Source organism: Lithobates pipiens, unplaced genomic scaffold, assembly GCF_037356315.1.
Source record: "Lithobates pipiens isolate NorthernLeopardFrog02 unplaced genomic scaffold, aLitPip1_a1.2 Scaffold_8, whole genome shotgun sequence".
Classification (NCBI taxonomy): Eukaryota; Metazoa; Chordata; class Amphibia; order Anura; family Ranidae; genus Lithobates; species Lithobates pipiens.
This window is the reverse complement of record NW_027507903.1, coordinates 59,654,025-59,680,328: the sequence shown is the minus strand read 5'-3', so window position 1 is coordinate 59,680,328 and position 26,304 is coordinate 59,654,025. Positions and strand designations below refer to the sequence as shown.

General features: G+C 43.1%; 1 protein-coding gene across 1 annotated transcript; it reads right to left on the bottom strand.

Moving 5' to 3' along the window:
* Positions 1-8,215: 8,215 nt before the first annotated feature.
* LOC143963359 (large ribosomal subunit protein eL27) lies at positions 8,216-8,716 on the bottom strand. Its single transcript, XM_077472982.1, has one exon. It carries the CDS (start codon positions 8,679-8,681, stop codon positions 8,271-8,273), a length of 411 nt encoding a protein of 136 aa, XP_077329108.1. The 5' UTR covers positions 8,682-8,716; the 3' UTR covers positions 8,216-8,270.
* Positions 8,717-26,304: the final 17,588 nt, after the last annotated feature.

Genomic DNA, 26,304 nt, shown 5'->3' with positions numbered 1-26,304 from the left:
GTCCAGAGGCAGCCGCTGATACACAGAAAGTGGAACTGGCTACTATTCCATGATAGATGGATTTACAGAACAACCCCCCCCATTAATGATCTCGAAGAACAGTAATAGATAGTTACTGCCACATGTGTATACAGTGGAAGACTATTAGCACTAAAGTCACCCTAATGGGCCAATTGCAAAGCCAAGGTTCAATAGAGTTGGTGTGCATTGATTTCCAGTGCTTGGAGCCCATTGCGAGGAGACGACAGAATTTCTTGTTGGTGACTGACCACTTTACCCAATGTGCACAAGTTTTCTCCGTGAAGATCAAAAAGCTTCTACTGTAGCCAAAGTCTTGGTAGAAAAGTTTTTCACTCATTATGAGCTATTTACTCAGACATTAGGAGTAAGCTTATCAAAAAGTTGTTTAAGATGTACAAAAGTCCTGAGCTACTCTTCTTACCACCCTCCAGGGGGAGGGGGGGCCCCACAGCCCAAACTGTAACCCTCTAAACCTGTTGAGGATGCTCACATCTGAAAAGAAACAACACTGGTGTAAACACATCTCAACAGTGGTTCATATCTACAAAAGATGTGACAATATATGCACGTCCACAAAATATTGGCATGCTTTAAAAAGGGGATTCACTGCAGTGATAAAAATGATAAAATGATAATTCTCCCACTCTACAAGGCTCTGGTCCATCCGCATCTTAAGTATGCCGTCCAGTTCTGGGCACCAGTCCTCAGGGAGAATGTGCTGGAACTGGAGAGAGTCTAGAGAAGGGCAACAAAGCTAATAAAGGGACTGGAGGACCTCAGCTATGGGGAAAGACTACATTGAACTTATTCTCTCTGGAGAGGAGATGCTTGAGAGGGCATATGATAGCAATGTACAAATACCGTACGGGTGACCGTAGCATAGGAAAAAAACTTTTCAGTGAAAGGGAATTAAAAAAGACATGCGGCCATGCACTAGAATTGGAAGAGAAGTGGTTTAACCGTAAACTGCGTAGAGGGTTCTTTGCTGTCAGAGCTGTAAGGATGTTGAATTCCCTTCCACAAGCAGTGGTATCAGCAGGGAGCATTGATAGTTTCAAAAAATGATTAGATGAACACCTTAACAACCACAACATACAGGGGTATTCAATGTACTATTCATATAAACACACAAATCATAAGTTGAACTGGATGGACTGGTGTCTTTTTTTAACCTCACCAACTATATAACTATGTATGTAACTATGTAACCTTACATGCTTATGTTTTGGAGAAAGACTTCCAGTGGACCTCATAAATAGTTACAGCAGCCTGCAGAAATCAGAATGTACTCTGCAAAAATTTTGAATTCTATTTTTTTAAATTAATATCTAAGGAGCCTACACAACCATAATGAATATCCATAAGTATTTAGAGAACCAACTCTGAATATTGTAGAAAATACTACCTGGCATGAATGAATGGGTTGTAGTTACATATTATTACATTGTTTCCTTGTATTCCTTGTTTTATGTGATACAGAGAAGGTTAGATATCCTTTAAAGTTTGTGTTTCAAGCAGAGTGTTTGTTAATGATAATTAGACACTTTAGGATCTGTCATTATCACAAATTCCAGCATGCATGGAATATCTTTTATTCTCTCCCAAGGTAGGGATTCTAATCTTTCCACGTACAGCTCGTACCTTAATGACAATTATTAACTACGCAGTGAATTGCTCTTTTTTGTTTTAAATATTTGCAGTGAAGAATTGCTTTGATATGGCTGTCTTAAAAGCAAATACCTGCCTATCCAACAGAAATTCACAATGTCACCTTTGTCCCTCTCCATTTAGATCACAATCACAGTCTTGCTTATTGCATGTAAATATATGGAAACCTAATTTCTAGTTACAGACTGTTGTAAGGCATTTATAGGCTTGCCGTAGACAGAGATAAGCTTTTTGGTGGCCTAAGGCTATACACAGATAGGCATATATTTCCCTGAGACAGTGGATGGGGAGACATAGAATGTAGTGTATGGGCCCAGTGTTATAGCACATGCGTAGTTTTACTGTCTTCTTCTCCGATTCTCAGCAATGCGGCCAAGTAATACTTCAAGTTTGGATTCTATGTTTGGCTGGCAAAGGTCCTACTATCTCTGCCACCTGCCTAGCAGACATACCTTTGCTAGCACTAAACTGGTCATGGCCATAGGTAAATGGCCATAAAAGAGAGATACTACCCTTTACTGTGGCTGCTGCTCTAGCTGTTAACAGTAGCATAAACCCAGCTACACAATTTGTAATTGTTATTAGCTGCAAAGCCTTCTTGCTTTCCAATTTAGCCATTTCTGGTTTAGAAATATATCATTGCAACTCTCCCCCTCTCCATTGTTACCTCCTCCTCCTTTTCTCCTAGTCAATTTCCAACTATATCTGTTTTTTCATGACTGTTAATGTCATATGCTTCATCAGAAGGCCCGATAGTAGTGGTGGTTCTTTAACCGCTTGCCGACCAGTCGCCGTCATTATACTGTGGCAGGGTGGCCTGATCCCATGAACCGTCATAGCTGAACTTCGGCTCCTTTAAGTGGTGTAGCAGGTGCCACCAGAGGCATGCTCCTGCTGCACTGCGGAGGTGCTGATGCGATCACGGGCACGAGAGTCAGAACAGGGACGTGTGTGTAAACACGCAAATACCTGTTCTGTGAGGGGAGGAGAGGCAGATTGTGAGTTCCTACTAGCTAGGAACAATGATCTGTCATCTCCTCTAGTCAGTCCCACTCCCCTACAATTAGAACACACACACTAGGGAACGCATTTAACCCCTTGATCACCCCCTAGCGTTAACCCCTTCCCTGCCAGTGACATTTACACAGTAATCAATACATTTTTATAGCACTGATCACTGTATAATTGTCAGTGGTCCCAGAAATGTGTCAAAAGTGTCCGATCTGTTCTCCATAATGTCGCAGTCACAATAAAAATTGCAGATCATCGACATTACTAGTAAAAAAAAAATAATAATAATAAAAATGTCATAAATCTTTCCCCTATATTTTAGATGCTATAACTTTTGCGCAAACCAATCAATATACGCTTATTGCGATTTTTATTAACAAAAATATGTAGAAGAATACATATCGGCCTAAACTGAGGGAAAAATAACTTTTTTTTTTTTAAAGTGGGGATATTTATTATAGCAAAAAGTACAAAATATTGTGTTTTTTTCAAAATTGTTGCTCCTTTTTGTTTATTGCGCAAAAAATAAAAATACAGTGCTTGTTACCTTGATTCCCTGAACTAAAATAATGCGCTATGGTGCATTCATTGCAACACCTGATTCAATTAACCTACAAATTGTAATCACCATACTGTTATGCCACTCTCAAATTTTGTAAACTCACATCACTTAAAATAAAGATAGTCGGGCAGCAGCTGCAGCATTGAGAACATGTTAGGAGTTCCCAAAGGTGAACTTATCCTTTAAATATTGAAAAAAAAAAATCTGTATCAAAGTGATATATAAATTCCACTCTGTAAAGTGCTCGGTGCTTTGTGTGCAGAAATTAATGATTCCAAAGCCCCATGACTCCTATGATGCTTCTGCACCATCATAAGTGCAACAGTTGTTGAAGTTGTTAACAATATGATACATATATCTGCACCGAGCGCATATGTAATACGTTTATCTGATCCGAACCTATGTTAAAAATGGCTGCATTACTATATATGTTCTTTCATTTTGCTCAATAAAAATCTTTATTGATAAAAAAAAAGAAATGAATGATGTGTGCTTCAATCCACTACCATGAATCACCACCACACTGGAGAACTCACCAGATGGCCATGACCTTTCATTTAAAGTGGTTGTAAACCCTTACAACACACTTTGAACTACAGGTAAGCCTAGATTAAGGCTTATCTGTAGGTCCATGAAATATCTCCTAAACCTACACGGTTTAGGAGATATTTGCTGAAAGACAGGCACCGCTGTCTACGGCGCATGCGCCTTAGATAGCGGCGCGCAGGCGCACTGAGCGCTCCGTGGTCTACAGCGATATGCCGCGAGTGGCGGCTCCCGTGCGCATGTGCGGGAGTGACGTCATCGCGGCTTCGCCGAATGACAGCAGCGGAGCAGCGAGACCCACCGAGAAGATGGATGCGCTGGACTACAGGGGACAGCGGTGACTTCGCTGGCTCCTGTGTCAGGTAAGTGACGCATAATGGACTACTATGCGATGCATAGTAGTCCATTATGCTTTACCTTTGCAGGGAATGAAAGAGGAAGTAAACCCATCAGGGTTTACTTCCTCTTTAAAAGTAAGGTCTAACTACGCTTTTTCCTCCAAGGGGTTATGATATCAAGGGTATTAGCTTTTCTTTTCTCACAACATAGTCACCAATACCAAAAAGTCAGAGGAGATAAAAACTCTAATGCCACGTACACGCGGTCGGATTTTCCGACGGGAAATGTTGGATGTGAGCTTGTTGTCGGAAAGTCCGACTGTGTGTATGCTCCATCGAAAATTTGCTGTCGGACTTTCCGCAAACAAATATTTGCTAGCAGGTTCTCAAATTTTCCACCAGCAAAACTTTGTTGTCGGAAAGTACGATCGTTTGTACACAAGTCCGACAACACAAAAGTTCACGCATGCTCGGAATAAAGCAATAGGAGCCGCACTGGCTATTGAACTTCCTTTTTCTCGGCTCGTCGTACGTGTTGTACGTCTCCACATTCCCACGTTTGTAATTGTAGGCCAACATTTGTGTGACCGTGTGTATGCAAGACAAGTTTGAGCCAACAACCTTTGAACAAAAATCCACGGTTTTGTTGGCGGCAAGTCAGATGGTGTGTACGGGGCACAAGAGTGTATAACCTTTTATTACTTCATTGTGTTACTTAAAACATTAATGTGCCCAGTTTATGCTGTGCATTCCACCCTGCACCCGAGTTTAAACGTCATATGTTATTACTGGCCGGCTTCACTATAACACAGTACAAGCGCGGCCTGTGCCCAATAACTCATTGCTTACAGGTGTCTCCTCACAAATGGAATGGCTCTGCTTCCTGTACTTCTACCCTGACGTAAGTTCTGACGTAATGATGTCTTCAAGAGGCACGAGGAGGGTTACATCCATAGATACCAGCTCTGTGCAGCAAGGAAGCAAGAACAGAGCACATACTTATAGAATTGCAGGTACCTGCAGAACCTTAGCAGCAAGAAGGTAATCAAAACCCACAAGCTTTTGGAACCAAGGGTACCAAAGGAACCACTGGCTCTACAGCTTATTTGTGATAGTACCCACCCTTACAGGGCCCCTGTAAGTTTCATCTCAGTTCAGTTCTCCGCAGTTCTCAGGAGGAAAATTATCTCTTATGCAGCCTGTTTATGGAGCTGAGAACTTTTGTTCTCAGAGGGGGAACAGAGTAGAAGTTTTTCCTCTGAAAACAAGAGATCTGTGTAGAAGGCAGAGGGGTGCCTGTGATCTTATGAAATTACAATGCAGAAGAGTTTAAAAAGTGAAACCAAAGTTAAAAAGATTACATGAAAATAATAAGCATTATGCATTGTGTGTAGACACATAGATAACGAACTATATACAGTATATATGCTTTCGAGCTCTCAACCGCCTGTAGCGTAAGAGGAAGTCCCAGAAAGATTTTAGCCAGTATAAAGCTGACTTCCATAAATACAATTACAGCCTCCTCACTGCCAAGCAGACGTATTTCATCACTCTCATTAACAACTTATCATCCCATCCCCGTCAACCCTTCTCTACCTTCAACTTTCTACTTCGTCTTCCACTGCCTTCACCCACTAACTTACTCACTGTCCAGGAGATCACCAATCACTTCAAACAGAAGATTGATACAATTTGCAAGGAGATCTCTACTGTGCAGATACCATCCATGCTTTATACCTCATGCCCACAGGTACAATCATTACTTCCCTCTTTCAACCCCACCACTATAGACGAGGTTGCTGAATTACTTGCTAACGTCCATCTTACCATGTGCCCTCGGGATCCTGTCCCCTCGCAAATGCTACATTCATCCTCTGGCTCTATTCTACACTCTCTAACCCAAATTTTGAATCTCTCCCTCTCTTCTGGTATCTTCCCCAACTCTCTAAAATATGCACTTGTCAGCCCCATACTTAAAAAAGCCCTCACTGGACCCATTCTATCTTAACAATCTACGCCCCCATCTCCTTGCTCCCCTTTTTATCCAAACTCCTTAAACGTCTAGTCTACAACCAACTGAGCGTCCACCTTGCTGATAATAGCCTTCTTGATCCCCCTCTGTCTGGATTTCATCCTCAACACTCCACAGAAACTGCTCTTCTAAAACTAATAATCTACTAATGGCCAAAACTAATGCCGCGTTACCGTACACACGAGCGGACTGTATGGCGTACTTAGTCCGTCATACAATCCGACGGACAGTCCGTCATACTTTCGACTGAACGGACTTGACCACACACGGATGCACAAACAGTCCGTCGAAAGCTTGCGCGATGACGTGTACAGCACGTACGACGGGACTAGAAATAGGAAGTCCAATACACAGCAAAGCACCCTTCCGCCGTGTAAATCCTTTCTGAGCATGCGCCATTCTTAGTCCGTCGAACTAGCCTACTGACGAGCGGATTGTCCGCTGAAACCAAAGTAAGACGGACAGAATTTCGAAAAATCCGAAATACTTAGACTGCACGCTGAAAAAGTCCGCTGAAGCCCACACACGAGCGGACTGTCCGCTGAAATGTGTTTCGACGGACTAAGTACGCCGTACAGTCCGCCCGTGTGTACGCGGCCTAAGGGACACTATTCTGTAATCCTACTCCAGGACCTCTCTGCTGCCTTTGAGATGGTTGACCACCCCTTCCTCCTCAATACCATCTCTATGCTGATGACACTCAAATCTATTTCTCTAACCCTCAACTCACTCCTTCAGTCTCCTCACATATCACTAATTTACTATCAGATTGTCATTTATCAGATGTGACCAGAACTGCGTGGACTGCACAGAGTGAACCAAACGTATGTAGGTGAAAAAGTAAATAATTTATTAAGATACGTGAATACAAATATAAATACACCACTAAGTGCTGGTTCACACTGAGGCAGCACGACTTGCAGCGTGACTGCCTCAGGTGACCTGGACATGACCGCTGCGGCGACTTGCAAAACTACTTCTCTATAGAAGTCAATGCAAGTCGATTCAAGTCGCCCCCAAAGTCGTACAGGAACCTTTTTTTAAGTCGGAGCGACTTGTGTCGCTCCGATTAGAACGGTTCCATTGTACAGAACGGGACACAACTTGTCAGGCGGCTAAGTCGCCTGACAAGTCGTCCCAGTGTGAACCAACCCTAATACCAAACAGTGTAAATAAACCAACAAACAGTGACCCACAAAGAATAACAACCTAAAAAGCATATACAGCAAAAGGGGATACCAGAATCGTAATCTTAGCCAGGCCAGGGTCATAAATGGGAGATCAGCAGATGGGGGGCAAAGAGCAAGACAGACAGGGAGAAGGTGGAAGGGACCAGGCTGCAGGGCAGGAGAACAGGAATACAGGATAACAGGATGGACAGGAACAGGTACAAATACAGGTTCAGGATCAGGTTTGCAGGTTCACAGGATACAGGTCAGGGCTCAAGGACAATACCAAGGCAAGGATGCGTGAGCTTGCTGGGTACTTATACCATTTCCTGCAATCAGGTTCAGGTGATGCCTGACTGCAAGAGGCGATACCGGCTCCATACTGCCAGGAACCACCCACTGGTGGACACCAGTACTGCAGCCCAAAGATCACATAACACCAGGTGGGGAAAGCTCCCCTGACAGTTCCAAACTGCCAGGAGACACCTGCTGGTGGACACTAGTACTGTACGCCAAATGTCAGATAGTATTAACAGCGGGTATAACCTTTCCTGACACAGATATATCAGTCTGGATATCGCACCACTTCCTCAAACTTGATCTATCCAAAACTGAACTTAGGATTTTTCCTCCCCCATGTGCCTCTTCCCCTGATCTCTCTGTCAAAATCGATGGCACAACCATCAGCCCATTCCCACATGCCAAGGTCATAGAAGTAGTCCTGGATGCTGAACTCTCCTTTAAGCCCCACTCCTAATCCCCATCCAAATCTTGCCGCCTCAACCTCCGCAACATCTCCAAAATACACCCCTTTCTAACCAATGACACAACAAAGCTCTTAATTCACTCCCTGATCATCTCTTTTTTTTTTTTTTTTTTTACTTTTTTCAAGACTTTTATTGGTATACCAAATGAACAGTGCTTTAGAACCGCAGCTTCTGGAAGAACCACTTGTTTTTGCCTGTCTTGTACCTTTCCTCAAATTTTACTTTGGCCTCCCGTCTGGCTTTCCGTTTCAGAGCTGGGTCCCTGAAAACATCCTTGTTCACCACAGCTTTGTCAAGAGGGATATCAACAGAGTATCTGGTTGGCATAAGGTGGTTGTAGTTGTACACCTTCACAAATGACTTGATCTTCGAACGCTTGGCAATTCTCTTCTTGCCCATAGTGGCTGTCACCTTACGAGGATAGCGATCAATGCCAGCAACCAGGGCGTGGCTGTACTGACGGTCAGAGGTGCCATCATCAATGTTCTTTACAATGACAGCTTTGCGGCCTGCATAGCGTCCTGCTAAAACAAGGACAACTTTCCCTGGTTTCATGAACTTGCCCATCTTTGTTTCAACTCAATGGCCGCCCTGAAAAGAAAGGCTGATCATCTCTTGCCTTGATTACTACAACTCACTACTCATTGACTTACCTCTACATACTCCATCCCCCCTTCAATCCATCATGAATGCTGCTGCCAGAGTCATCCACCTTATTGCTCTGTGTCTGCTACTCCTCTCTGTCAATCCCTTCACTGGTTTCCACTCACCTAACAAATTTAATTCAAAATACTAACAACTACCTACAAAGCCATCCACAACTCTGCCCCCAGCTACATCACTAACCTAGTCCCAACATACCAACCTAATCATTCTCTTTGTTCTTCTTAAGACCTCCTGCTCTCTAGCTCTCTCATCACCTCCAACCATGCTTGCCTCCAGAACTTTTCCAGAGCCTCTCCAATCCTTTTGAAAAGAACGGACTTGCCCACACACGGAGTAAAGTCCATTCATTTTGAACGTGGCTCCAGGTAGACGGGACTAGCACAGGAAGTGAATGTCACCGCCTCCATCGGTGAGATTGACACCTCGCGAGCCCCGTTACCTGGTATGGATTTAAAGGGGAACCCCCAAAGTCCATAGCAGACCCTTATCCGAGCACGCAGCCAGCCAGTCAGGAAAGGGGTGGGGACGAGCGAGCGCCCCCCCCCCCCCCCGAGCCATATCAGGCCGCGTGGGACCCTGCGGCCCCCCCACCCCAAAGCACCTTGTCCCCATGTTTATGAGGACAAGGGCCTCCTCCCGACAATCCTGGCCGTTGGTTGTCAGGGTCTGCGGGCCGGGGGCTTATCAGAATCCGGGAGCCCCCTTTAATAAGGGGGCCCCCAGATTCCAGCCCCCTACCCTATGTGAATGAGTATGAGGTACGATGTACCCCTACCCATTCACCTGGGGAAAAAAGTGTACATAAAAAAAAACACAACACAGGTTTTTAAAGTACTTTATTAGCCCTGGGGTCTTCTTCTGTCTTCAGGGGTCTTCTCGCCGGACTCCTCCGCTATCTTCTGCTCTTTTGCTAGCTCTTTTACTAGCGGAAGAGCCCAGCTTTCTCCTTTATTGCCGCCACCGTCCGGGGGTCTTCTTCCGACTTCGGGGTCTTGTCCCGCTCTTCGGTTCTTCTTGCTGGGCCTCCGCTTTCTTATTTCAGCTCTTTTACTAGCATTGGCCTGGTCTTCTGTCGCTGTCGCTGCTGCCTTCTGCTTCTTCTCTTCTCTTTTCTTTTCTTCTCTTCTTCAAAAGTCCGGCAGACTAGCACACAGACAGGCGGATTGTCCGCTGGACTGCCGAGTCTGGTGGACAATTTTGAGTCAAGACTTCTTTCTAAGTCCGCCGGAGCCCACACACGGGCGGATTGTCTGGCGGACCGCCGGATAATCTGATTGTGTGTACGCTGCATTAGTATTAACCGGAAAAAAAACAGCAATTGTCATAGGCAGAGACATCAAATAGAGCACTGGGGAGATCCTGATAGGAATGAGTCGCCCTGACTAATGTGTGTAAATTGAATCTTCTGCTACTGAGTTCTGTTAACAATATATACATATATATATATATATATATATATATATATATATATATTTTTTTTTTTTTTTTTTTTTTTTTTACAGTGGGGAAAAGGAGTCCCTAAAAAACATGTGAAAAGAGAAAAACAACTTTACCAACCTGTTGTCTTCAAAACAGAAATACAAAATATTAATATGCAATCATTTATTTTTATCTGATGACAATAAAAAATGAAAAATTTACAAAACAACCACTCTAATACTTTTTTTTTAGTTTTGGCCTAGACTACCAGAGAACACCCATATAATGTAGGCACCTCATCCCAATTACAAAACGAATTTATAAATATAGAGAACGAAGGTGGGATTTTTGCGGTGCTTATATATGGTCGATACATAATAGATACATAGAGTATAATAAAAAAAAATTCATTTATTGAAGTACAATTAAAATGTCACACGCACTGTGGGTGACATTTTAATTGTACTTCAATAAATGATTTTATTTTTATTATACTCTATGTATCTATTATGTATCGACCATATATAAGCACCGCAAAAATCCCACCTTCGTTCTCTATATTTATAAACTACACATTCTGTTTAACCACTTAAGCCCCGAAACATTTGGCTGGCCAAAGACCAGAGCACTTTTTGCGATTTGGCACTGCGTCACTTCAACTGACAATTGCGCGGTCATGCGACGTAGCTCCCAAACAAAATTTACGTCCTTTTTTTTCCCCAAATAGAGCTTTCTTTTGGTAATATTTGATCACCTCTGAGTTTTTTTATTTTTTGCGCTATAAACAAAAAAAAGCGTAAATTTTGAAAAAACTATTTTTTTATTTTTGCTATAATAATATCCCCAAAAATACAATACTGTGATCAGTGACAGTGTCATTAGGAAGAACGGAGAGATACTGGTTTACATTAGCACCTTCCCGTTCTTCCTCACCGTGACATGATCGCGGGTATCCCTGCGGACATTGAGTCGATCACGGTCACAGCGCTCGTAGCGGGCAAGCCGTCTCTTAAAGGGCAACATACAGGTACGTTAATCTGCCTGTACGTGCCCTGCTGCCGCAGTATATCTGCATGAGGCGATCGGGAAGTGGTTAATATACAGTATTTGTTCCTTATAAATGTACAACATTTACTTTTACATTTATCTGTACTTTAGTGCTAGCGAGGCAGATCATATCTAACTTTTCATGTTTATGTGTATAACATTTTTATAAATTTTGAAAATACTAAATTCTGGCTTTGTGTAAAATTGATGTTAATATATAAAGAAAGCGTAAAAACAAAATACTGTTAATATTGACTGTCCCTGTGCTGCCCAGATAGTCTTAATTACAGAAAGAAAAAGCATCATATGGTTAACTAAGTGGGAAAAAATGGCTTTATATATTCTCCAAGCTGTAGGAATTTGTATACTGTAATAATTACAAGAATACTCCAGATTTATGACTGAACACAGAAAATTGCATTACATGAAATAGAATATTAGAATGTGTCAAATGATACAATCTATCTAAAAGGTATAAACTGAGCAAAGTCTTATATTACAGTTAATGCGCGTATCTTCATTTGGAATAATGGAATATATGTTTATGGAGGGAACGCTTCCTTTAGGGTAATTTAATCAAAGGACCATTCAGGAATAGATGCGACCATGGTTATTTGTACCTTCCTCCAATCACAATCCAGAAGCAGATATATCCCCTGGTTGTAATTTCATATCATGTCTTGTGATCGCTATTTAAAGAGAAACCCTCACACATGACTTAATTCCATCTTAGATGCTGCACGAACGTGTGACAAGTTTACAAGAGCTTACAGAAAGATTGTCATAAAGTTAGCTGATAGTAATTTTATAAATATTCTGACATATCAACTTTAGCTGTAATTGACAAGATAATGCTTATTCGTTTTAGGCATTGTAAAGGCATATTTTTTTTATTTTATTCTTACCTGCTCTGTGCAATGGTACTGCACAAAGCAGTCCAGATCCTCCTCTTCTGGCGTCCCCCACGGTGATGTCCACTCCTCCTCTCCTCCATGTGCCCCCTCAGCAAGCTGTATACTGAGGGGGCACCCAGGCAGGCCCACTCCCAAACCGGGCTGTCTTTGTCCATAGACACCCACTGTGTAGCTTAGCCACACCCGCTGCTTTCTCTTCACATGATTTGACTAACAGAGGCAGGAGCCTATGGCTGCCACTGCTCTTAGTGTGCCGTATGAGAGCAGGAAGAGGAGACAGCACTGCTGCAGATGGGACAGTGCTGGATTGGTGAAGGAATCAGGTAAGTGTTTAGGGAGGGAGTGGGCACAACAACTAGTGGGATGCTTTTTAACCACTTGCCGACCGCCGCACGACGATATACGTCGGCAGAATGGCACGGGCAGGCATATGGGCGTATATATAAGTCCCTGCCTGCCGCGGGTGGGGGGCCCGATCGGGCCCCCCCCCGGTGCCTGCGGCGGTCGGCATTCCTTCGAGAGCGATCCGGGATGAGGGGGCGGCCATTCATTCATGGCCACCCCCTCGCGATCGCTCTCGACGAATGGAAATCCTTTGTGACATCACTTCCTCTCCTGTAATGTAAACACAGGAGAGGAAGTGATGTATTCTCTCCTCCGTGTCTGTATTTTTCGTTCCGGCACCGAGGAGAGAGGTTCGGTGAGTTGCACCAACACACCACACATACAGTAGAACATGCCAGGCACACTCACACCCCCCCTTTACCCCCCGATCACCCCCCCCAATTACCCCTGCCCCCCCAGTCACAGTGACACCAATTGCTTTTTTTTTTTTTTTTTTTTTTTTTTTTTGCATTGGTGTCATTTGTGACTGTAATAACTGTTAGGGCAGTTAGGGTTAGCCCCCTTTAGTTCTAAGGTACCCCCTAACCCCCCCCAATAAAGGTTTAACCCCGTGATCACCCCCCGTCGCCAGTGTCACTAAGGCTGGGTTCACATTGCAGCGGTTTGAGAACGGATGTGATTCGCACCGCACTGCAGTGCAAATCACATCCGATCTCTGTGCGATTCGAGTTCAGCCATACAGATAGTATGGCTGAATTCGTGTCGCACCCGCCGCACCCGCCGCAAACTCGCACGGGACCCTTTTTTTGGTCCGCAGCAGAATCGGATCGCATGGGTGTTCACACCATGCGATCCGAGTTTGCAGATCGCACTGCGATATGCGAACTGATCTGGGGGTGTCATTAACATTTCACTGACACTCCCAGCAGTTCGCATTGGGCAGTGTGAACTGCCGCCGGGAGGCATGCGATGCGGGAACCCGCTGCGGATTCGTGGCGTTCCCGCATCGCTCCAGTGTGAACCCAGCCTAATAAGCGATCATTTTTCTGATCGCTGTATTAGTGTCACAGGTGACGCTAGTTAGGCAGGTAGGTATTTAGGTTCGCCGCAACTTTTTATAGCGCCAGGGACCCCCATATACTACCGCACAAAGCCCCCTGATTGCCCCCTAGTTAACCCTTTCACCAGTGATCACCATATAACTGTTACAGGTGACGCTGGTTGGTTAGTTATTTTTTTATAGTTTCAGGGCACCCGCCATTTATTACCTAGTCTCACTAGTGTACCCCTAAATTTAGGGGTGTCTACTTTCCAAAATGGGGTCATTTGGGGGGGGTTTGTGCCATCTTGGCATTTTATGGCCTTCAAAACTGTAACGCCCTTAGAAAGCCTGAAGGCGGTGCTTGGTTTTCGGGGCCCCGTACGCGGCTAGGCTCCCAAAAAGTCCCACATATGTGGTATCCCCGTACTCAGGAGAAGCAGCAGAATTTATTTTGGGGTGTCATTTCACATATGCCCATGGCATGCGTGAGCAATATATCATTTAGTGACAACTTTGTGAAAAAATAAAATAAAAAAAAAAGTTTGTAATTTTCCCGCAACTTGTGGCAAATTATAAAATATTCCATGGACTCAACATGCCTCTCAGCAAATAGCTTGGGGTGTCTACTTTCTAAAATGGGGTCATTTGTGGGGGTTTTGTGCCATCTTGGCATTTTATGGCCTTCAAAACTGTAATAGGTAGTGAGGAGTGAAGTCAAATATTTACGCCCTTAGAAAACCTGAAGGCGGTTCTTGGCTTTCGGGGCCCCGTACGCGGCTAGGCTCCCAAAAAATCCCACACGTGGTATCTCCGTACTCAGGAGAAGCAGCAGAATTTATTTTGGGGTGTCATTTCACATATGCCCATGGCATGTGTGAGCAATATATCATTTAGTGACAACTTTGTGAAAAAAAAATAAAAAAAAATTAAAGTTTGTAATTTTCCCGCAACTTGTGGCAAAATATAAAATATTCCATGGACTCAACATGCCTCTCAGCAAATAGCTTGGGGTGTCTACTTTCTAAAATGGGGTCATTTGTGGGGGTTTTGTGCCATCTTGGCATTTTATGGCCTTCAAAACTGTAATAGGTAGTGAGGAGTGAAGTCAAATATTTACGCCCTTAGAAAACCTGAAGGCGGTTCTTGGCTTTCGGGGCCCCGTACGCGGCTAGGCTCCCAAAAAATCCCACACGTGTGGTATCCCCGTACTCAGGAGAAGCAGCAGAATTTATTTTGGGGTGTCATTTCACATATGCCCATAGCATGTGTGAGCAATATATCATTTAGTGACAACTTTGTGTAAAAAAAAAAAAAAAAATTATTTTTTTGTCATTATTCAATCGCTTGAGGCAAAAAAATAAAATATTCGATGGGCTCAACATGCCACTTATCAATTTCCTTAGGGGGTCTACTTTCCAAAATGGGGTCATTTGGGGGGGTTTTGTACTGCCCTGCCATTTTAGCACCTCAAGAACTGAGATAGGCAGTCGTAAACTAAAAGCTGCGTAAATTCCAGAAAACGTACCTTAGTTTGTAGATGTGACAACTTTTGCGCAAACCAATAAATATACAGTTATTGACTTTTTTTTACCAAAGACATGTGGCTGAATACATTTTGGCCTAAATGTATGACTAAAATTGAATTTATTGGATTTTTCTAATAACAAAAAGTAGAAAATATCATTTTTTTTTCAAAATTTGCGGTCTTTTTCCATTTATATCGCAAAAAATAAAAATCGCAGAGGCAATCAAATACCATCAAAAGAAAGCTCTATTTGTGGGAAGAAAAGGACACAAATTTTGTTTGGGTACAACATTGCATGACCGCGCAATTACCAGTTAAAGCAGCGCAGTGCCAAATTGTAAAAAGACCTCTGGTCATTTACCAGCAAAATGGTCCGGTCTGAAAGTGGTTAACTTAATGCAGGGAATGCATTACAGTGATTTTAAAGGTAGAGTGTTATTTTACTTTAAAGCATTCTATGCATTAACCACTTAACCGCTTGCTTACTGGGCACTTAAACCCCCCTCCTGCCCAGACCAATTTTTAGCTTTTTAGTCACATTTTGAATGACAATTGCGCGGTCATGCAACAGTGTACTCAAATTAAATTTTATCATTTTTTTCACACAAATGGAGCTTTCCTTTGGTGGTATTTACTCACCACATGGGTTTTTATTTTTTGTCTGAACAAAAAAAGACAGAATAAAAAAAAAAAAAACATGTTTCATAGTTTGTTATATCATTTTGCAAACGGGTAATCTTTTTTCCTTCTTTGATATTCGCTGATGAGGCTGCACTGATAGGCATAGATAAGGCGACACTGATAGGCACAAATAAGGTGACACTGATGGGCACTGTTAAGATGGCACTAATGGGCTCTGATGGGTGGCACTGATGGGCACTGGTAGGTGGTATTAATAGGCAGCACTGGTAATGAGGCACTGTGGGCCCTGATGGGTGGTACTGTGGGAAATGGTAGGTGGCACTGGTGGGCACTGGTAGGTGGCAGAGGCTCTACACGATCGGGGCTGATGTCCCTCTCACAGCCGCTGGTGATCAGCTACCGGCTCTGTTTACATCACATGATCAGCTGTCATTGGCCAAGGCTCCAGAGGGTTGGCTGACAGCTGATCACGTGGTAAGGGGTCAGGATCAACCCCTTACTCTGATCTATGATCAGCCAAGTCTCATAGACTCGCTGATTACAGAGCACGAATTTCTCATCGCTGAAGAAGTCCCGCTTAGGGACGATACGCGTGCGAGAGGACTTTGTGACGTCACTGCAGCCACCTTATCCACTTATGTATACCGACAATACTACATGTCATTCATCCTAGCACTGGGGTTACAGTGCCTTTTATGTGAGTACCTGATTTTTATGAATAAAAATAAAGTATTTTAGCCCCACAGTGTGCACTATATATTTTTTCATTGTTATTTTCATGGTACTACGGTTGGAATTTAAGAGTGACAATGTGCGGTTGTTAAAAGTGGTTGGACACTGTATCTTATTCATCTGTACATTCAAGCTTCCATCTGTGGCCACTTTAAGTGGCAAATGCCTGTTTGACCTGTCTGTTAGCTCAGGGGTCCAGTGATTGGGGTGAGCGGTTTGGCTAGCTGGTGGAGGAATCACTGATTAGGAGATATCACATGAATGTCTATGTCTGTCAACTTTTATATCCATCTTTTATACCAAAGGGGACTTTTTAACATTTTATGCTATGAGCAATCTGTTATTTTGTTTCTGTATATATTCTTAGCGCTGCACTTTTATTTACCTATTACATGTTTAGAAGGATTTTCATATATTGACCTTTTAGCCCTTATACACACGGTCGGACATTCTGACAACCAAATCCGACGGATTTTGTCCGACGGATTTTGTCTGACGGATTTTGTCCGAAACTGTTGCATACACACAGTCGGACAAAGTTGTCAGAAAATCCAATCATACTTAACGTGATGACGTTATTTCGTTAGGACGGGACTACGTTCAGGCTAGTAGCCAATAGCTTTTGTCTAGCAATTTGATCTGAGCATGCGTGGCACTTTGTCCGATCGGAATTCTCTACACGTGATCAGACAAAGTCCGATCGGATAATGTTGTTGGAAAATTTTATAGCCCAGCTGGAAAACTTGGTCCGTCGGATACTCCGACGGAAATAGTCCGATGGAGCCCACACACTGTCGGATTATCTGACAACACGGTCCGATCGGAAATTGTCCATCGGAATGTCTGACCGTGTGTACAAGGGCTTAGTGTACAGCTGCTTTAATTTTGTGAGTTTATGTATATCATCTTGCGCTGACTGAACCCCCATATTTTACATATCTCTCTGATGGATTCGTTTTGTTTTTGAAGCCTTATAATGGCCTGTTTCACATGCATGGACAGCTTCTTTAAACGTGTGATGTAGGGTCACAGCAATAGATTCCAAATGCAAATACCACACTTACAATTAGACTTGTGCACAACGGAAAATTTCATTTAGTTTCGGTTCGTTGTCATTCGTAAAATACATCATTTCGTTCTGTTATATTCCTTATGTTACGTTAATACGTTTTCGGATAATTCGCTATTATTCGTAGAGTGTCGAATTCATTCGTTCGTATTCGTTGAAATTCGCTATTTATGTATGTATAGACATTCGTGATAATGATTCGTAGTTTGGAAAGTCGTTTGTTTATTGAATCTTTTAACACACACAATGACAACGTCTCTTCTCCTCGGCTCAAATACAATACAACACCCTTCTAACTCAGTTCTCAGGAATGCACTTTGCCAGTAATCCATCCTCCGGCACAAAATTAATTAGCTGATTGGACTATAAGATTTACTTTGAGCTGACCTTTTGTTTCATTAGATCTTTAAATAATTACCGAATTCATTCAAATTCATTCGAATTATATATATTTATATTTCTTTCGTATTTGTTGTTATTCATTATTTTTTTATTCGGACATTCGGATGCATGTCCGAAAGATGCAAAATTCAGCCGAATTTTGATTAGTTACAAAACGAATTGCACAAGCCTACTTACAATCAACCCCACACCTTATACCTGGTTAACTGATGAAAACATAATGAAGAAGTAGCCCACACCTGGCTTATTTCAGTGTAGGCACAGGACGCTGTGTGGATCAGGGAGAGACTGTAGTGACACAAATCGCTAGCTATTAGGTCCACAAAAGTCATTTTAAGGACTGGTATGGTATAGGTGTAGTACAGTAGATAGGGTTGAGTGCACTGCTGTGCTGGTGATTGCAGCAACCTGTTTTTTGTCAGTGCAGGGAGGGACAGGACGCTGTGTGCAGCAAGGACAGTCAGTTTAATCACTAGCTATTACTATTAGGTCCACAAAGGCCCCTTTAAGGACTAGTATAGGTGTACAGTATCTAGGGTTCAGTGTACTGCTGTGTTGGTGATTGCAGCAGCCTGTGTTTTGTCAGTGCAGGGAGGGACAGGACGCTGTGTGCAGCTGGGACAGTCAGTTTAATCACTAGCTAGCTATTACTATTAGGTCCACAAAGGTCCTTTTAAGGATTGGTATAGGTGTACAGTATATAGGGTTGTACACGTATAATATACTTTGATCCAAATATAGAAAGAATATTATACTTGACTGCTGCCCTATTCTGCAGCAGTCCTTTATCAGTGTAGGTACTGAGGTACAGTCTGCAAATCACTAGCTACTTGGTCCACAAAGGTCCTTGTAAGGACTGGTATAGGTGTACAATATATAGGGTTGTGGTGCACTGCTGCAGATTGCTGCCCTATTCTGCAGCAGTCCTTTATCAGTGTAGGGACTGAGGTATAGTCTGCAAATCACTAGCTACTTGGTCCACAAAGGTCCTTGTAAGGACTGGTATAGGTGTACTATTTGGAGAGTTGTGGTGCACTGCTGCAGATTGCTGCCCTATTCTGCAGCAGTCCTTTATCAGTGTAGGGATTGAGGTACAGTCTGCAAATCACTAGCTACTTGGTCCACAAAGGTCCTTGTAAGGACTGGTATAGGTATACTATTTGGTGTGCAGTATATAGGTGTGTAATACACGTATCAAATACTTGCACATATAGAAAGCATAGTATAGTGCATTTCCACTGTGCAGCATTGTGACTGCTGAGCGGTTCTGCAGCGATACTACAGAGAGCGACAAGCGCAATAAAAAAAAGTATTATAACTGGTGTGATAGACCAGTGGCCCCCAAAAACAACAGATTAAAGCGGGGTGTTATATACCTTCTTCCACATACATACTGCACTTCTTTAGAGACTCTATATCACGTTGCTGGTGTCAGTGCTCTATATCCCAGTGCTGGTCTCAGTGCTCTCTATCACGGTGCTGGTGTCAGTGCTCTCTATCACGGTGCTGGTGTGGTGTCAGTGCTCTATATCACAGTGCTGGTGTCAGTGCTCTATATCACGGTGCTGGTGTCAGTGCTCTATAGCACGGTGCTGGTGTCAGTGCTCTATATCACGTTGCTGGTGTCAGTGCTCTATATCACGTTGCTGGTGTCAGTGCTCTATATCACGTTGCTGGTGTCAGTGCACTCTATCACAGCGCTGGTGTCAGTGCTCTATATCACGGTGCTGGTGTCAGTGCTCTATATCACGGTGCTGGTGTCAGTGCACTCTATCATGGTGCTGGTGTCAGTGCTCTATATCACGGTGCTGGTGTCAGTGCACTCTATCACGGTGCTGGTGTCAGTGCTCTATATCTTGGTGCTGGTGTCAGTGCTCTCTATCTCGGTGCTGGTGTCAGTGCTCTATATTACGGTGCTGGTGTCAGTGCACTCTATCACAGTGCTGGTGTCAGTGCTCTATATCACGGTGCTGGTGTCAGTGCACTTTATCACGGTGCTGGTGTCAGTGCTCTATATCACGGTGCTGGTGATCATCTCCTGCACCCTCGTCATAGCCTACGCTGACCTTTCCACTTCTCCATTGCCTTCAGGCGCTCCTGAGTCCTGAATTGTCAAAATTTCACATATAAAAAAAGAATGCTTATAGTTGTCGATCCCAGATTCACATCATACATGTGTTATGTCAGTGGCCATGTGGTGGGACTATGTGTGCGCAGCTAGTAATTATTTTGTGGCTGGAAATATGACCTGTAGGTTTTTAAAGTTCACCTGCCATTGAAGTCAATGGGGCCCGCCATGAACTTTGCGGTTTATGAACTTTCGGCCGCTTTCGAGGTTCGCGTTTGCGAAACGTCCCGTAGGAAGTTCGTCCCTCTCTACTAATGAGATTATCTCTCTGCTCTCTCCTTTTAACAGCATGTTTCTTTTAGGCATGTGTACTGCAAGATACTTGATTGATCACGGTGGCGTCATCGCACACAATTGTTCATATTAGCAAGTCATAAAGTGTAAGTCGCATTCCATTACACTGTTGCAATGATAACGCTACATGTCAATTTAGAAGGAACGTCTCAGCTCCTTCCGTTCATGTCTATGGTAATGCACCATAAACTCACCAACACATGTTTGTGGCACGTTTGCGGTGCATTTGCCTTGTTCACAACTACAAAAAAAAAGTAGGCATATGCATTTTTAATGCACATCACATGCACATAGGGCATTTGGGGAGCATTTTTATTGATGTGGCAAACAGAACAATCAACGCACATTAACGTTGTAGGTGAGTTTGTTCAGTGTTAGTATTTTGAGCAAGCATGAACAAGGCTATTATCACATCTGCCCTCTTGCATTGACTGGGGCACAATCAGCCTGCCCATACATGGTCGAATTTCAGACGGTCCCAGCTGAACCGATCGAGAGTCAAACAGCCTATGGCCGGTGCCTACCTGTCTGAATTTGCCTGCACTATAGCAGCCTACATATATCAGATGGCAATCAGGAGAACAAACATGATATGACTGGTGAAACAGAGTTTTCCCATTAATATGCACATCTGGACCACCCTAACATGAATATTTAACCCTCTCATAACCAGAAATTATTAAAAAGGTAGATGCTCAGACCCAATTAATAATATCAGAATGAACTGGGTAACTAACTAATTACATAACACTCAGTAATTTTGCTAACCTCCCAGAAAATATAATTTGATACACTGTTTTAGCAACTACCCTGTTCATATTGTTAGTATACGCTGATAAAGTGACAAAAGTCTGAAAAAGTTAATTTTAGTTATTGTACACATCATTTTTAATCAAACTTTTTTTTTTTTTATTTTTTTTTTACGCACCATATCTCTTTCATTGTGCCATTTACAGGCTGTAAAAATGTTCTTAAAATCAAACTTCCAGTAATCACCTGATTAGCTCTCATGGTGATCACATAACTGGAACCACGCTGATTGGCTCCTGATCAATGGTCTGAGACTGCAGCTGGCATTGACAGGGAAGTCACAGATCTAGGAGCGTGCAGAACTGTGCATACCTATTTTACAGCTGCTATGTAGAATAACATTCTCACAGTACAGGGAGATATGCCTGAGAACATTATTTAGAATAGTTAAAATGTGTCTCCACTTTTGCAGCCAAATTTGACAAAATCCCACTCTGTTATGGGTTCCCATTTACACAGAATGCCCAGAAATAAAATGTTTAAATAATATTTCTTTCTTGGCCAGACTACAAGCTGCTGTTAACATTTTAAATAAGAGGAAACTTAAGAAGGGTATACATCTTGACTAATGGGTTGAAAAAAAAAGAAAAGAAAAAAACCTCACACATCTCTGGATCAACCCAATGTGATATTGATGCAGGGATCTCTCCGGCTGCAGTATAGTATTCTGACAGTGGAGGCTTCCTTCCCTTCACAATATACTGATCAGCGCTGCAATTGCTGATCAAATGCTGGTTTTCCAGCAGGACTGTTCGACTGAAGCCAGTCATAAGACAGGGGTACACACAAAGAAAAGTACACAAAACAAAGTTTATGGTCCATGTATACCGTCCTTGTCCCCACTGACAAAGATGGACACGCTGAGCTTACATTTATTAGCATAAAATGCAGAAGGCCTGCTTCTAGGTCTATAACACTTAGATAATAAGGTGGCTAGACGGCTACACCAATTCCCTCATCCACACATGGGTTCTATGAGAGATTCCCCCACTAACTCCTTCACCCGCTCCCCCTCATAGCAGTTGCAGAGAGCCAATCCGCAGGAGAGGACCCATTACACTGGAGCAGCTAAGGACACTGGGATATATAGTCTACGAGGAACAATGTAAAAGACAAACAAATAAGCTGTGGATTACAAGGGGCATAAGGCTTTGCACCACAAGGAGAGATCAGGAGGATCTGATCATAAGGACTGAAACTTCTGGGACAACTGACCACCAAACATATGGAACTGGACCTGTTGTATGCCAGGAGTGGTAAAGCGAAGTACAGAGCTTAAACTCTTACTGCCCACAGTTAATGTCAATAGAGACTGCCATTTTCCTATCAGCCATCTATTGTGGAGAGCCTTAAAGAGACAGCTTCATGTGCATCACCTTACAGATGGGCCCCAACAATAGCCAGCTAATACTGACAATGAGGCGCCAGGTACTCGTAGTGACCTGCAGGGGCACCCCTTTTTCAGGAACGCATACAGCCACCCACTAAAGGGCTGTGTGTGCAGTGTACACATGGGAAACTTTATTTTTTCTGTGTTAGTTGTTGTCAATACTTTTAATCCTGTGTGCATCTGTTATAATTTGGTTTAGCATTACTGCAGTCCAGTTGATTGCCAGAGTTTACATTCTCTAGTGCATCATCTTTAAAACCTTCCCACACAGCCATCAGATTGACAGCCGGGTGGGGTCTTTGCCATCTTGACTGGACAACATATGATGCCCTTCACATCACATGGCAATCAGTGGTGAGCTGTGTTCTTCAGGCACATCGCAACACCAATCAGTGTACAGAGCCAATATTATAGGCTCTTTACCATGTGATCAGCTGTGTCCAATCACAGCTTATCACATGTAAACAAATGCCAATTATCGGCATTTCCTTTCCTCAGCACTGTCAGTGTCTGACCAAAGAAAAGCCGATAATAGGCTTTCCAGCTACAGGGGACATTTACACTGTTAATCAGTGCCCTGAGCATCAGTGCAGCCCCAGTGCAGAATTTCAGTGGCCATCAGTGCAACAAATTAATGCCCATCTGTGCTGCCTTATCAATGCAGTCTCATCAGTGTCCATCAGTGAAGAATAAAAATTACTGTTTTGCAAATATGTATAACAGAAACAAAAATATTTTTTTATTTTTTTTCAAAATGTTTTTTTTTTCCCAGTGGTGATTAACCACTTGCTTACTGGGCACTTAAACCCCCCTCCTGTCCAGACCAATTTTCAGCTTTCAGCGCTGATGCACTTTGAATGACAATTGCGCGGCCATACAACACTGTACCCAAATGAATTTTTTATCATTTTTTTCCTACAAATAGAGCTTTATTTTGGTGGTATTTAATTATAGCTGGGAGTTTTATTTTTTGCTAAACAAACAAAAAAAGATGCAAAATAAAATAAAATAAAAAATCATGTTTAATTTTTCTCCTTCATTGAAATGCACTGATGAGGCGGCACTGGTGGGCACTGATAGGCTGCACTGGTGGGCACAGTTATGGCGGCACTAATAGGCACAGATAAGGTGGCACCAATAGGCACAGATAAGGCAGTACGATGGGCACAGATAAGGCGGCACTGATGGGCAAAGATGGCCACAGATAAGATGGCACTGATGGGTGGCACTGATGGGTGGCACTAATGGGCACTGTTAGGTACCACTGATAGATGGGACTGATGGGCACTGATAGGTGGCACTGATAGGTGGCTCTGATAGGTGGCACTGCTGGGCACTGATGGTCACTGGTAGATGACACTGATGGGCACAGATATGTGGCACTGAGGTGCAGCACTGTTGTTGAGGCAGATTGTGGGCACTGATAGGTGGGACTGTGGGCACTGATGGGTGGCACTTTTGCCTATACTTAGGTGGCACTGGCAGGGGGCAGGTGGGCACTGATGAGCTGGTGCCAGCTCACCGTGATCGGGACTGGAGTCCCTCTCACGGCCGCTGGTGATCCTTTTTTTTTTCTCCTCGCGCTGACAGTGCGAGGAGGAAAAATAGCCGATTACCGGCTCTGTTGTCATCACATGATCAGCTGTCATTGGCTGACAGCTGATCATGTGGTAAGGGGTTGGGATCGACCCCTTACTCCGATCTGTGATCAGGCGAGTCTCATAGACTCGCTGATCACAGAGCGCGCTGCGCACTCCCCTCAGGCTGCTCGTTCACGGGACGACGTCAATAGACGTAGTCCCGGCAAAGCAGGTCCGCGCTGTAGCCGTCATTCGGCTATAGCGCGGATCTCTAGCGGTTAAACACCACCAAAAGAAAGCTCTATCTGTCTAAAAAAATAATAATAATTTGGATACAATGTAGCATGACCGCGCAATTGTCATTTAAAGTGTCACAGCGCTGAAAGCTGAAAATTACCCTGGGCAGGCAGGGGTTGAAAGTGTCGGGTATTGAAGTGGGTAAACCTGTTCAATTGCTTGTTCGTTGATTCATGCATTGTTTAACTGCACTGCAATAATATAGCCACTCAGTCTACATCCAGTTGCCTGTTGTCTGTGTATTATTATAGAGTAGTAGCATACTAGGTTTTAAATTACACAGGTGTGTCTGTGGGGTCCGAGCAGCTTAAACAGTTGTGGCAGAACTGGTAACCCATCATATCCAATGGCCCCTGCGGGGGGTAAGAACTACATAGGGAGAGGTGTTTTGTAGTCTTATGAGATAGCAGTGAACAATTATAATTGGTTACAGTTGTAGCACACCCCCATAAGGGCTGCAGATTAAAGGGGATGCCCCACCCTGCACATCAAATTTTCACAGGCACTCCAGACTCAGAGAAGAGTCCATGACTTTGTTTTTTTTTTTTTTTGCTATTTATTGAGGGTAATAACTTGGATAGGAATGGTAGGTTATAGCAGTGGTCATCAACTCTGTCCTCAGGGCCCACTAACAGGAGAGGTTTTATGTATTACCTTGGGGAGATGCAGACTAGAATACTACAATCACTGAGCAGCAAATTACAGTATATCACCTGTGATGTATTTCAGTTATCTTGCAAAGCTGGCCTGTTAGTGGGCCCCGAGGACAAGGTTGATGACCACTGGATTATAGGATGCCCACTTGACTTCAAAAATAGCTTTAACGACAACTCTTCCTATATACAGTCTCTATATACAGCTTCACTTCTTCCTCCTTCACTCACTTGTTTGCAGAACTCAGCTGGAACACTGAATATTACAGTCACTCAATTCGATTTTAAGTAATGTGTTTCCAGAAAACTCCCACTCTCTCGCTATGACATTTAAAAAAAAATATGGTGCACACAATGTTCTTCAAAAAACGAACTGCACATCCAAATGATGCCATAAGTAAATTTGAAATTCTCAGGTCTCTATAGACAGAACTCTTTTTTCCATTCACCTCTAAGTTATTCTCTACTTCCCTGATTGCAAACCTGGAAGGGTGGACCCCTATTTTTTCTCTCTTTATCTGATAATTTGACTCCTTTCTATGTATTAGCCCAAATCTAGTGACAGACATCTCTATACTCCCTTAAACTGAAAATAGTTGAGCTATAGTTAATACAATGTTTCCAACATTTAACTCTCAACCTAAACCCTTGTATGCTTTTCTTTGTGTTCTCTCCTATAATTCCTTAGGTTACATTCTGGTATAACAAGTTGGACATTGATTACCAGTTGGCAATAACTCCGTCCAATTTCAGGGACGAGGGAATTTTCTTACCCATTATAGCGCTACATTTATAATTCCCTTAATGTATGAATGTAACCCTGCTAAATACATAATAAAACATATTGGATGCAGTAAAATAGTGTGGCACTAAATCACATTCAGCAAAATAATTATAAAAATAATTAAAGTGATTGTAAAGTCTCAGTTTTTTTTTCTATAAAAAGAGCAAACATTTTATACTTACCTGCTCTGTGAAATGGTTTTGCACAGAGCAGCCCGGATCCTCCTCTTCTCTGTTCCGTTTTCAGTGCTCCTGGCCCCTCCCTTCTGTTCGCTATGTGGGCACACGAGCCGAGCCACAGCTCCGTGTATCCATTTAGACACGGAGCCGCGGTTCTGCCCCACCCTCTCTCTCTCCTCATTGGCTAACTGAGTTTGATTAACAACAGTGGGAGCCAATGGTGCCGCTGCTGTATCTCAGCCAATCAGGAGGGAGAGTCCCGGATGGCTGAG